Raw genomic sequence first — 13,670 nt, forward strand, 5'->3', positions numbered from 1 at the left:
CATAAAAAGACCTTAAAATACATTTAAACAAAACGTTAAAAGCACTTTTTAAAAAAGCTTTAAAAACATCTTTTTCTTAAAAAAAAGGGTTAAAAACATATTATTAAAGAAAACATGTTAAAAGCAATATACCAATGTCTTTATACTGAAGCGGATGTTTAATGTTGTGACATCTACCCTTTGGAATGCCCTCCCCTTAAATATTAGACAGGCACTATCGCTGACATCTTTTTGGCAGCTATTGAAGACCTTTCTCTTTCAACAAGCCTTTTAAGTAGAGACCTTATTCCAGTCTGCGTCTGTGTTGGAATTACTTTTTAAATATATTTTTAAAGCTTTTTAAAAAAGATGTTTTTAAAGATGTTTTGTTTTAATATGTTTTTAAACATGTTTTATTTCAATATGTTTGAAAGTCTTTTGTTTTTAAGATGTTTTAGATTGTTTTTAGTGTTTTTGTTTGCCACCCTGGGCTCCTTCTGGGAAGAAGGGTCGGGATATAAATAAATTCTTGCATATCACTTTGAAATGTTATAAATATAAAGCATTTAGTAATTTTTCACTATATATATAAGATAGGTTTTAGCCCATAAATTATATGAGCTAAAACTGAATATTGTTTAGTGTGTACACACACATATATACATTGATTTGCTTATATAAAAACATATAAAAATGGTGGGATGGGGGGAGGGAGAAAGAGAACACAATGTTGATAGTGTAGTAGGGTGGTTAGTCCAAGGGAGAGGAATCAGTCAACTGTGTTGGTAGTTCTACAAAGTTCTGCTGGATGTTTTTTGAAATTTGCCTTTCCTCCCTCTTTTCTCCTAAGTTTCATCAGTTGGGACATCGACCAGCTTTACCTTTTGATTGACAGCATTTTTCACCTTGGGGCGGTTTAACACAATCTTTGTGATGTTGTCTTTAGTAGAAACCTCTAGCGTTTCATAGCCAGGCTTGCTGCCAGGAGGAGTCTCTTGCATCTGAGAAGATTCCGAAGACACCAAACTTGACACAAGCTCAATGTATTTCTGTCTGGCACTGTCCTGGAACAAGAAGCCCACTCCAGTTAATACCAAACAGATGACAGATTATATACAAAACACAAAATGGTGAATACAGCATAAATAGCATCATAGTACAGGATTCCAAGTTCAGAGTATATTGTAATGAGATACTTCCCTATATTTTATCAGAAGCTTTTAAGGTAACAAAAATATAAATCTGCCTGCCTGCTATGTTCTCAAGGAATATCTTTCCTCCTGAAATTCTTTGCTGGTATACGGTGAATACTGCTATTCTTGTAGCTTTTCAGAATCAGGGTACAAATCAGGGTATAATATTCTAAACACAGGCATCTATTCTAACAGTTTCTCATAGAACATTACATACTGAATGGCAGAACTTAAGAAAAATTCCAGAGCAAAAATCACAAGCAGAGGGCACGACCCAACCCAAGTTAATAAGTCCTATTGATTTCAGTGGGGAAGTTAAGCACGTGCCCTTCATCACCATAATCTTATACATTCTTGGTGGTTGTAAAGCTTCTATATAGAATTTATACGCTCTTAGTAATGGCTAAAGAATTGCTTTTCCTTTCTTATTTATTTTTTTAAAATAAAATAAATACAAAGAAAGGAAAGAGAATTCTCTAGCAATGTATAGATTGTTCACATTATTTTATTTAAATAAATAATGCTAAATATAATAAACATATCTAAGCAGTTTACATAAAGACAATAAAAAACAACATTCAATAAAATTGCCTAAAAGCTAGATAAATAACTATAAACAACTAGCTAAATAAATGTCTTTCCCAAACAACACTGAGCAGTGTACAAAGCAAAACATTAAAAATGAAAAGTCAGCCCAATTAAAACAGGAGGTTCAGTTGGGATTGGGAGAATACTTATTTAAGCAGGTGTAGCTTCAAAAGCCGGCGAAATGCCAAAATTGATGGGGCCTCACATTTTCAGCAGGGAGAATGACGTCAGCGAAACCTTGAATCAACACTGGTATCGTGTGTGTAAAGCTGAGTGTCCCACAAGAAGCGGCATTTTGCACTAGTTGCAGTTTCTGAAGCAAGCACAGCAGTAGCCCCGCATGTGGCGCATCACAATAGCCTAATCGTGAGATGACTTTTATAACATATCAGAGCAGTGTACAGAAGACCAACAATGAAATAGAAGATACACACCCAAAGTGATCAGTGGGCTATAAATTAAAAATTGCATTCTGAAAAGACTTGGGTAAATAAAGAAGTCATAAGCATGCATCTAAAACAGTGTATTGTTGGAGCATGCTTTATGAACGCCACAACACTGAAAGCCCTACCCCTGGTACATGCAAGGCAAGTAGTAACAGCTCTTGGTGCCACCAGAAATAGCCATAGCTGGAGGACCAGTCAAAGCTGGTAGAAGGCACTCCTAACCACTGAATCTTCTAGTGCCAAAGATGAACCAGTGAGTACCCTCACACTGCGAACCTGCTCCTTCAACCCCATCCAGGCAAATTGCCAATTTCCCATTCTTGGAAAACATCCACCCACAGGGCCTCTGTCTCGCCAGGATTCAGTCTTAGTTTGTTGGCCCTCATCTAGCCCACCACCGCATCCAGACACTGGCTCAGGACTTGCATATCCACTCCTGATTCAGAAATACCAGAAATAGCGTTTTAGGCTCATGAGCATTCTCAACTTATTTTAATTATTGGTTACGTTTGTAACTGACCCTGAGCCAACTCTGTTTTTGCCGTTATCCTTGCCTGCTGCTTATACGCTGCCACAGAGGGTACACAGCATTACCGATGGTTGCTGCAGCTACACTGGAGTCCAGTCTCACAGTGCAGCCAACTGTGATGCCAAATGGAGGCATCAAGGTGCCCTTATACTGCTGCCAGAATTGTTAATCCTTATGAATTGTTCTTTGTACTATTTTTGTGGTTCTTAATCTATCTTTATATATTTGAGCCTCTATGTCTTTAATAACTGTGTTTCAGGCAGAGCCCTCTTAGCTGGGAGTTTCAGCAACTGTCTCTGCAGCATATCCACATTAAAAACAAATTGGTTTAATGGCAATTTTCCCCCCTCAGGCGACTTTGGGAACTATAGCTCTGCGATGGGGGTGAAAGTAGAATATTCTTGGCATGCACACAGAAACTACAATTCCCAAGATTCTTTGGGAGAAGCTATATCAGTTTGCCTGGTAAGACAGCTATGGTTGTTTCTAGACTAGGACAGCCTGACCACTGTCATCGATGCACTGGTAATCTCCAGGATGGGTAACTGCAATGTGCTCTACATGGGGCTGCCCTTGAGGTTGGCCCAGAAGCTGCAGCTAGTGCAAAATGCAGTGGCTCAACTGCTCCCCAGGGCAGGAAATCACCACCATGTTACACTGCACCTGAAAGAATTGCACTGGCTCCCAATTAGTTACCAGGCTAAGTTCAAGATGCTGGGGTATAAAGTCCTATATAGCTTGGGACCAGAATACCTGAAATATCATCTTACCCCTTTTTCTACTCATTATTGACTCTTATTATTAAATTTATATCCCACTGTAAGAAAGCAGAATTGTTTATATATTTAAAACTGTTTTGAAACTGTGTTTAGGTAAGAAAGTGTTAACAGAATGTTAGTAGGTGCAGGTGAGGTATGACTGACAGATGGGAAGGGGTGTGTGAGTGAGAATTCCAAGAGACGTTTTGAAGAGAAAAGCCACTAGGGTTTGACAGAGTTAGATAGGATTAGGGATTAGGAAAAGATCTAGTTAGAAGGGCTGTGAATTTAGGGGAGGATTTCACTGGGATTGGCAGGGTAGGATAGGGACAATAACAACTTATTCATATATGCTATCACATTTAACATCTTGTATATAAGGACGTTTATTTGATTTAAAATCCCATGTGTCAGCTTGGTCAAGAGGTCCTATTCTGTATACCAATTTTACAGACAGATTATACCAGTAGTCACATTTTGGGGGAAAGGTGGTAGGGCTGAGGCTTGTGGTTCAGAGGTCATATCTGACCCAGGCTGAGGTGGACTTCCTGGGGATTTCCTGATCCAGGCATTTGGGAATCAGGAGGTGGTAATCCCTGAGACACAGGAATGTCACACCCACCCTTCCTCCCAAAAGGTGCTGAGGGTGGGTGATAAATTTAATAAATAATACAAATGATCACTGAGCTCTGCAGGTGAGGGCCTCCTGCAGATATCATCTTATCATGAAGCCCATTCCGAACAATATAGAAATTGGGCCTTTAGTGTTGTGGCACCCATCCTTTGGAATTCCCTTGCCTTAAATATTAGACAGGTACTGTCTCCGTTGCCTTTTCGATACCCACTGAAGATCTTCCTCTTCCAACAAGCCTTTTAAGGACAGATCTTTCCCAGTCTACATCTGTACTGGAATTGTTTTTAGAATTTTTTAGATGTTTTGTTTTATTGTTGGTATGTTTGATGTCCTTGGCTCCTTTGAGAGGAATTTATTTTAATTAATTGATTTTGCAGATATCAACAGAGATGTACATTTGTAGCACAGCTACAGGCACTGATACAGGAGAAGCTACCCCTCCTGAGCATATCCCTCCCACACTGCTATTAAACATACACTTGCATCAAGGCAAGTACTTTTTGATCATGGGATATTTTGGATTCCTAATCCAAATTGACCCATCAACTATACTGAAGATAATTATGAATGCAACAGCTACAGATATAATTAGCAGTTTGTCTGACTTCTTCCAATAACTTGTCATGATGCAAACCATTTTGCTTAAAGCTGAATAAAGGTACATTTATGATGTAACAGTCATTATATATGATGCAACTTTAAAATGAAATAGATTTAGTTCAAGAAAAGCGATATAAAGACAATAATTCACTTGGTAGTGAGGAATCCTCAGGTACTTTTGAAAGCTTTTAAAGTGCACTTTTGATCATACAGAGAGACAGAGAGAAAGAAAGAGATTACAATGGCATAACAAGATCCTTTTTTATTCTCTATTGGTAACTTTCCTATCAAAGTCCCTTTGTAAGTTAAACTCTGGCTTTACCTGGGGTGCCTTTTTATGACTTATTTTTAGAAGAACCACCAATGTGAACTGAAGGGCATTTGCATGTAAATAAATATGACAGAACATATAGGAACTCCTGCTGCTACTGATACAGTCACTTCCCAGTTCAAAATGACTTACCTCTCCATAACCCTTCATTATCAAGTGAAAAGGTACAGTATATGATTTAAAGGGGGGCATTTAAACAAACACACACACACAACTGTAGTAAACACACCTTGGAAGAAGTAATGTTTTTATATATTTGCACCTGCCAAAACCAAATTAAGTATTACCCAAGGAAAGGGGCTCATTTTTTCTTTCACATAATAGTGCCTTTGCAACCCTTATAACATTTATAATCTACATTGCACTGGTGATGATATCTCCCATAATGTTCAGCAGAATTTCTAGAGGTCAGGGGAGGAATTTCAGTGCCATGCATTGCTCTTGCTTCCTTTCCCATGACTAGCAGAATAATTCATGCAAAACAAGTACATAATTTTTACATATTGCAGAATTCAGCTCTTCTTGGAGCAGAATTTTGATTTTTTAAAAGTACAACACAGCTTTACTTATATTCAGCTAACACACAAGCCTTTGACAAAATGAATACAATCACCTCTGCAATTTCCCTCTGTGCAAAACACATACTATGCCTGGCAGGTATATTATGCGCTGGTGTTGTGTTCAATACCATCTTTGTCACTTGGCAATTCCCTGCGCCTGTCACGAGAACAGGCTAGAATGAGCGGTTCTGAACCTCCCAAAAACATCTTGGTAAAGCATCATTAACGGATTATACAGAAAGAAAGACATGGCCTGTTTGAATTATACTGACTCGCACCTTTACACACAGTGAAATTTGGAATCATCCTCAGGTTCACTTGTTTCCTCTCTTGAGGAAGTGATGCCCACACAAGAGATCCTATTGTAGTCCTTCCCCTGGTTTCCCTCTTGTTTCAACAGCTGTGGGATCTCCCAATTTGGTTGTTCCCTTCTACACGCAGTAAGGAGAAACTGGAGAGGAGTGGGATGGAAGCATAACAACTTCTGTGTAGCTGATACAATGCAGTAGCTACACAAGACATCAGTAATATATGGTATTATATAATAATATGGAATTGTGTTATGTTGAAATGATTAAGATATTTTAAAATGACATATATTGTATTTTACTGTTGTATTTTGATGCACAATGTGAACCACCTTGGAAGAACTTCCCTTTTGAAAGATGATATAGAAATTAACTTAAATCAATCCCAAATAAAATAAATTTGCACGTAACGCATACTCACTTGTGTCAAAGTGCCAAGCAATTGCCATGCATCCCATTTGGCTTTGTTGACAAAGTCAAGCATGCTTGGTTTTGGAGTGTTACAGGGCCCCTGAGTAGCCTGTGTGAGGAAGAACAAAATCATAACCCTTCAAATTAGCTGAAACTGATTAACCAATAATAATCATAAAAAAGAACAGAATCAGCCATAGCAATTCAATGGGTTGGCTCACATATCATGCTAAACCATAGGGTGGTATTCAACATTAGTCCTACTCATTGAAGTCTAGCCCTAACCCACTGAAGTCCTAACCCAATGAAGTTAATGGACATGGCCAACTAAGGTTCATTAATTTCAGTGTGTCTCCTCTGAGTGGGACATAGATGAAATAAACCCAGTGCAGTGCTAGGCTAGGCAGACTAGCCTGACTGAGCCCAACCACATGGCTGGACTCTTGTGTTTCCTGCTTCCATGCAGTCAGAATGATGACTTCAGCAGAGTTTCATTTCACTTTCAATGAATCCCAGCTTAGTACTGGCATACAAACCAAGGATCCTGCTGTAAAACAATTTCTGGTTAATTTAACAGGCTAGCTTCATACCCTATGGCTTGAAGTAGGCTTGTTAGAAAACGTAGCAGCGTTTGTTATAAGCCAGAATCCCTGGGTTGAACCCAACGCTAAGCAAGAGATTATTTAAAAATGAAACTAAACTCTCCCAAAGTCCTCCTCTCAGGCACATAAGGGGAAGAGAAGGGAGAGGATGCATGCGAGATTGACACTTCACTTGTGCGCAGTCAGGCTTAGACACATAGCACGAAAACATAGTTTAGCGTTACACGCAAATGAGGCTATTATATATTATTGTTAGATTTGTTAGTTGCTTATTACCCAAAGGTCTCCAAGCAACTTACAACATTGTTGAAACACAAATAAATATATCATAAAATAAAAATCAAAACAATACAACAATAGCAACAATAATCCCCATAACAGCAGGAAGCTTTGGCAGCACACTAATCATAGAATCATAGAATAGTACAGTTGGAAGGGGCCTACAAGGCCATCGAGTCCAACCCCCTGCTCAATGCAGGAATTCAAATCAAAGCATTCCCAACAGATGGCTGTCCAGCTGCCTCTTGAATGCCTCCAGTGTTGGAGAGCCCATTACCTCTCTAGGTAATTGGTTCCATTGTCATATGGCTCTAACAGTGAGGAAGTTTTTCCTGATGTCCAGTCGAAACCTGGCTTCCTGCAACGTGAGCCCATTATTCTGTGTCCCGCACTCTGGGACGATCGAGAAGAGATCTTGGTCCACCTGTGTGTGACAACTTTTCATGTACTTGAAGAGTGCTATCATATCTCCCCTCAGTCTTCTCTTCTCCAGGCTAAATATGCCCAGTTCTTTCAGTCTCTCCTCATAGGGCTTTGTTTTCAGTCCCCTGATCATCCTAGTTGCCCTCTTCTGAACTCGTTCCAGTTTGGCAATTTGCTTTTCAAAAGTTACATTCTCGTCTTCTCCTTGGTTGGGTGGTTGGTAGTAGACTCCAAGCACCACATTCCTTTTTTTACTTGCCCCATTAATTTTAATCCAGATACTCTCAGTGGAGCTACCAAGCTCATCTTCCTGTATTTCTGTGCAGGGATATATATTTTTAACATATAGTGTGACTCCACCTCCCTTTTTATTCATTCTGTTCTTTTTGAACAAGTTATATCCTTCAATTGCTGTATTCCAGTCATGGGAGTCATCCCACCAAGGTTCAGTTATACCTATATCAAGTCGTAATTACTCTCCTGTATTAAGAGTTCAAGTTCGTCCTGCTTGTTTCCCATGCTCTGCACATCAGTATACAGACATCAAAGACCATGTGATTTATGGCTTGGCTTCCTTACTACATTTTTCTGAGGACTGTCACTGGGCCCAATTAGAGCTGATCTCTCTGTTGCCGTTACTGTGCACAAGCCTTCATCAGTCGTTACCACCAAATTTACATCTCCCTCCCCCTTAGGATTCAGTTTAAAGCCCTCCTGATGAACTTCTCCATGTTGTGGCCAAACACATTCTTCCCAGTCCTTGTGAGATGCAACCCATCACTTGCCAGCTGTTCATCTTCCAGGAAGCATAGATCATGGTCCCAGAATCCAAATCTCTGACGTCAGCACCACCTTTGCAGCCATTCATTCACACAGAGTATTTTTCTTTCCTTTTCTACTCCTCTTCTAAGTACTGGATGGATGAAAAAATGATCTGGGCGCCAAAGTCCTTGACTTTCCTTCCCATATATAACAAACAGTATCATTGTAGGCTGCAGTCCAATACACACTTACTTGGCAGTAAGTCCCATTGAACCCAATGGAGCTTACGTCTGAGTAGACATGTATTGGATTGCAGCCTCAGGCTATCAAAAGCCTGGGGGGGGGGAGAGAGAGAAGTCTTTATCTGGAGCTGTAAAGATGTCAACGAAAGTACCAAGCTGACTTCACTGGAGAGTGTATTCCATAGACAGGAAGCCACAACTGAAAAGGACCTTTGCTATTCACTACTTGAATGGCAAGTAGCTTATCAAAATTCTTATGAAAAATCATCAATATTTTTGAGACTTCTGCACTAAACTTTCTTTTTTTTCATCATTAATTTTTATTCAAATTTTCAAAGACAAAAAACAAAACAAAACAAAAACAATTAAACAATAAAATAAAATGTCGACTTCCGATTTGTCGCAGATCAGTTATAGGTCTAGAATATATAACAATCCTATCTCTAAAATTATATTATAAAATCACTTTCCTCCAGTAGTTATCTTAATTAATCATCAAATCTCATAAACATTATTTTATTCTTTCCACAAAAAGTCAAAGAGAGGTTTCAATTCCTTGAAAGATATATCTTTCAATTTTTCTCCAAATAAACATATCGCTTAATCCATCTAATTCAAATCTGTTAGGCCCAATAATTTCAATAGCCATTCTTCCATTATCTATATTAACTCCATCTTCCATCTTCAATAATCCTGTTAAGTCCAGTAATTTCAGTAGCCATTCTTCCGTTATCAATATCCCATAATAATCTTGTTGTCATAGCCATAGTCCAAGTAAACATATCAATTAATCCATCTCGTCAAATCTGTTAAATCCAATAATTTCCATAACCATTCTTCCATTATCAATATTAATTCCATCTTCCATCTTCCATAGTCCTGTTAAATCCAGTGGTTTCAGTATCCATTCGTCCATTATCAGTATCCCATGACGATCTTGCTGTCGTAGCCATAGTCATATAACAAGAGTCTGATGGGAATTTCCCCCATCACAAATATGTCTTTGCCATCAATTCTGAATATGTTGTTGAAATATTGTTGTAAAGTCACATCTCTGCTCTGGGTGCATCTCTGCTCTGTCACATATTTGTAGTTAATTCCATAAATTTTTTCCATGTCAAGCCCCATCACATCATTCCAGTCAAGAATTCTGAATATGTTGCTGAAGTATTGCTGCAAAGTCATATCTCTGTTCTTCTTTTTTACAAAATGCACTGGCTCATCTCTTAAGAGTTTCTCCACTGTCACATATCTGTAGCCAACTCCATAGATTTTTTCTATGTCAAACTACATCACATCATTCCAATCCAGAAAATTATCCAAGACATTGATAACTTTACCACCAAAATCTTCATTAATTTCTTCAGAGACAACGTTGAATTCCAGTCAACTTTATTTCTAACATCCATAAAATCCAAATCTTTTTCAAATTTCACATTTGTTCCAATCTCCAGGGCTTGTACCTTCCCTATCCCATCAAACTCCTCTCTCACAGAATCCACTATTTCTTTAAGCTCCTGCGTCATTTTGTTAAGTTCAATTTTCATCTCCTGGCTACCCTGTCTCAGGGTTTGTTTCGTTATCTCAATCTCACCCATTATTTTCTGAAACATAATTTCTTCCATGGTCTCATTCACGTTCCTGGTTGTCATTCTTAAAACCACAGAGACAAAAAATATTTCAGCCACAATTGGGTTAATATTTCAGGCTTGCTTGTATCAGTGTAGACAATACAGCCTGCCTTATCTCTATGTGTTCAGGAATACAAAACAAACAGTTCCCAACATCAAAACAATTAGTGGCGTCGTGAACAAGCAGATTCGTCAAAATGAAATAGACCAAAAAAAAAATCCCCCCCCCCTCCTCGAAATAGAAATCCCTCTTCCGTTGATATTTTTAGAATGCACCTCCAGGACAGCTTTTTGCGATAAAAACAAAGATAAGCTTTTTCGATTTCTTTCCTCCTTAATTTCGTTAGTGAAAGAGAAAAGCCAAAACTCACCTAGAATTTCTTCACAGCTGATTCATTGACAAATCTCTTTTTTGCTGCACCAATTTAAGCCAAGTGGAAAAAGAAGATAGAAAGAAGGATGCTTATCTGCCTGTTAGAGTCCGTTTTTTCTTTAAAGAAAAGATAAACGTGTCGCTGTAATCAGCTAGAGCTTGATGAAAGTCCGTCTGGCATTGCAGTTTGAACTTTCTCTCATAAATAAATGAAATCCAGTCCTCCCCACAAAAACAGGCTTTGGGGTTGATCTCTACGTTTTTCCCTGCCCAGGAGAAAATCTTTATCAGTCAAAAAGAGCGTTCTGACTAATTTTAAAGCTGAAAAAGCTTCTTCTGAGACGAGAGCTCGCTCAGAGGCAGCACAGGCAAAGCAACCCTTCCCGGAAGTCCTGCACTAAACTTTCTGATGAACTTGATTGAAGGCAAATGCCTTGAGGTGTAACTCTACTTGCTGCATGCATACAGAACAGCATGCAGAGCCGTCTCAAGATGTAGCCCTCCCTTCTTCTTCTGGGCTAACAGGTGCACTTTCATGTGTGCAGCAGCTTTGTCAGTGCATTACTCCAAGGGGGAACACACTCCACTTTCCTGAAGTTCTGATCGCACCACCTGTACCTTCATTCGTTGTGTACAAGTTCCAATCAACAGATGGTGCTCAGGCCAGCAGGTGTAATCTCACCCCCTCAACACACACTTATCTACTTCTACCCTGTTTGACCATCTGGACGAGGCTTCAGTAGTTTGCTTGCTTTTTCTGGAAGAGCGGAAACTGAGAAGAGGGCACCTATTTCCAAGACTGGCATAGTACATTTATTTTTAATACACACGAAAATGGATCACACAGCAGAAAGAAGTTAGAAAGAGAGGTTTGCAATGGTCACAACAAGGCAGGGGCAAGGAACCATTTTTAGCTCAAGGGCCACATTCATTTCTGAGCAACCTTCTGAGGGCCACTGTGATGTTCCTATATATTAGTGTATATATGGTAAGTGCTGGTTGTTTAGAGTATGCATGGTAAGTAGTGAAAGAGGAGGGGGAGTGAATAGGCAATAGAATGCTTGATGATTGGCTGAACGTTTAAAATGGCTGACAGTATAAATGAAAGGATGACAGGTAAATCTGGGGGAATGTGAGGTGGTGAATTGTGGAATCTGGGGGGGGAGAAGAGAAAGAGTGGATTGCTTGGTGGGGTTTGAGAGAGTTGTTTGCCAGGAGAGAGTGAAGAAGGAGGGGGGTGGAGTTCAGATTAGTATTGAGTAAAACCATATGCTTATGTGCCTTAAGAAGAAATCTTGTTAATCTTGTTAGCTTTGTTATCTGTAATAAATACTTAATTTGGTTTACCAAAGGCCTGATCCTTGGCTGGGGTTTCACAGACCAGAAGGGAGGGTAAGGTAATGACCAAGGCTGAAGGGGAACTGTAACAAATGGTGGCAGCGGTGAAGAGAATAACAATACCAGTATTCAGAGTCTCTGGGAATACTAGTATTGGGACGTTACTGGTGGTTGCCTAGCAGGGGGATCTGTTGAGATCTGTGCTAGAGCGGATAGGTAAACCATAAGAGAGTGCGGTCCGGACTGGTGGAGTCCCTGGTGGTGCCTAGAGACGGGCAGTAACCACGAGCAGGTAGGAACCTGACAGGGAGAGCCAGGGAAGGACGCCTCACATGTGGTGGCAGTAGCGGTGGGATACGAACAACAGAGAATCCAGATATGAACCAAAGAGAGTCCCAAAGACACATGGTGACAAAGGAGACTACGTCACAGGTGTTGGCTGTAGCAGTGAGATACGAATACTAGACAATCCCTAATAGTTGTGTGGCAAACAGAAATAACAAAACAAGATTATTTGTGAGAGTGACTGGCAAAGAGTGTGTGGCAAAGAGTGAGTGAACTCAAACACCATGGCTGAATACATAAAAATGAAAAGAGAGGAGCTGGTGGAGAAGTGCATAACATTCAATTTACCTCACGAGGGTAAAGGGGTAGATGAATTGAGGGTAGCACTTATAGGATTTGCAACTGCCCAGCAAAAATAACCTGTCAGAGAAGAGACCCCAGAAGGATATTTAAGCAATCCTGCTTATATAGAGTACTTGAGAGAGAAGTTAAGATGGGAGGCTGATGAGAAAGAAAAGCAGCGGGTCTTTGAGGCTGAGGAAAAAGATAAACAGCGGGAGTTGGAAGCTGAGAGATTGAGGATGGAAGGTGCAGAGAAGGAAAAACAGAGGGAGTTGGAAATTGAGAGAATGAGATTGGGGTTTGAGGAGAGGGAGAAGCAATGAGCATTGGATGCTGAATTACAAGTAGAAAAGTTAAAATTTGATACAGAGAAATTTCACTCTGAGGAGGCAAGGAAAGAGAGAGATGGAGCAAAAATAAAAATTACTCCAAAGGACTTTGCTGTCTATGAGCCTGGTCAAGATCCTCAAATTTACCTCAGCACCTTTGAAAAAGCAGCTCAGTTGTGGGGGCTACCTGAAGATAAATACATGCAGTATTTATCAAACCTGATTAAAGGGGAATTGGCTGAGGTATACCAATATTTCCCCTCAGACAGGCCCGTCACCTATGCTGAATTCAAAGAAGCAGTGTTTAAAAGATTCAGACTGGGGCCTGATTATTTTAGAAAGCTTTTCAGAAACTGCCAGATACAGACAGGGAGGTCTTTTGTGGAACTGGGAGCAAAGTTGATGGATATATTTGGAAAGTGGATGAGTAGTGCCAAAGCTCAGTCAGTGGAAAAGGTGAAAAGCCTCATGATACTGGATCAATTATACCATCAGTTACCACCAGAAATAAGGTTCCTGGTCAAAGACCGTTCCCCTACATCTGTGCAGGAGGCCGCAGAGATGGCGGATCACTTCGCCTCTAATAGAACTGGCTGGTTGGGGAAAACATCAAGAGAGTTTAAACCCAGACCATATAGTGCTGGCAGAAGGGATGTGGTTCCACAGCGAGTGAGTCCTCCATTAAAATCTGAAGGGCACAGGACACCCCAGAGTGGATCTGTGTACC

The 13,670-nt window shown here is 39.9% G+C and overlaps 1 protein-coding gene across 9 annotated transcripts in view; it reads right to left on the reverse strand.

Moving 5' to 3' along the window:
• Positions 1–13,670, reverse strand: part of ECI2 (enoyl-CoA delta isomerase 2) — a 65,113-nt gene that overhangs the window by 17,517 nt on the left and 33,926 nt on the right. For 8 of the 9 annotated variants that reach the window (XM_061591138.1, XM_061591141.1, XM_061591097.1 and 5 more), the window contains 2 exons: positions 6,348–6,446; positions 861–1,043 (listed from right to left, as the gene is read on the reverse strand). In XM_061591138.1, coding sequence (XP_061447122.1) covers positions 861–1,043; positions 6,348–6,446 — 282 coding nt within the window. The remainder of the gene's footprint in view (positions 1–860; positions 1,044–6,347; positions 6,447–13,670) is intronic. The other variant, XM_061591088.1, reaches the window with a different exon arrangement.

Source organism: Rhineura floridana, chromosome 1 (assembly GCF_030035675.1).
Source record: "Rhineura floridana isolate rRhiFlo1 chromosome 1, rRhiFlo1.hap2, whole genome shotgun sequence".
In the NCBI taxonomy this organism is placed as follows: domain Eukaryota; kingdom Metazoa; phylum Chordata; class Lepidosauria; order Squamata; family Rhineuridae; genus Rhineura; species Rhineura floridana.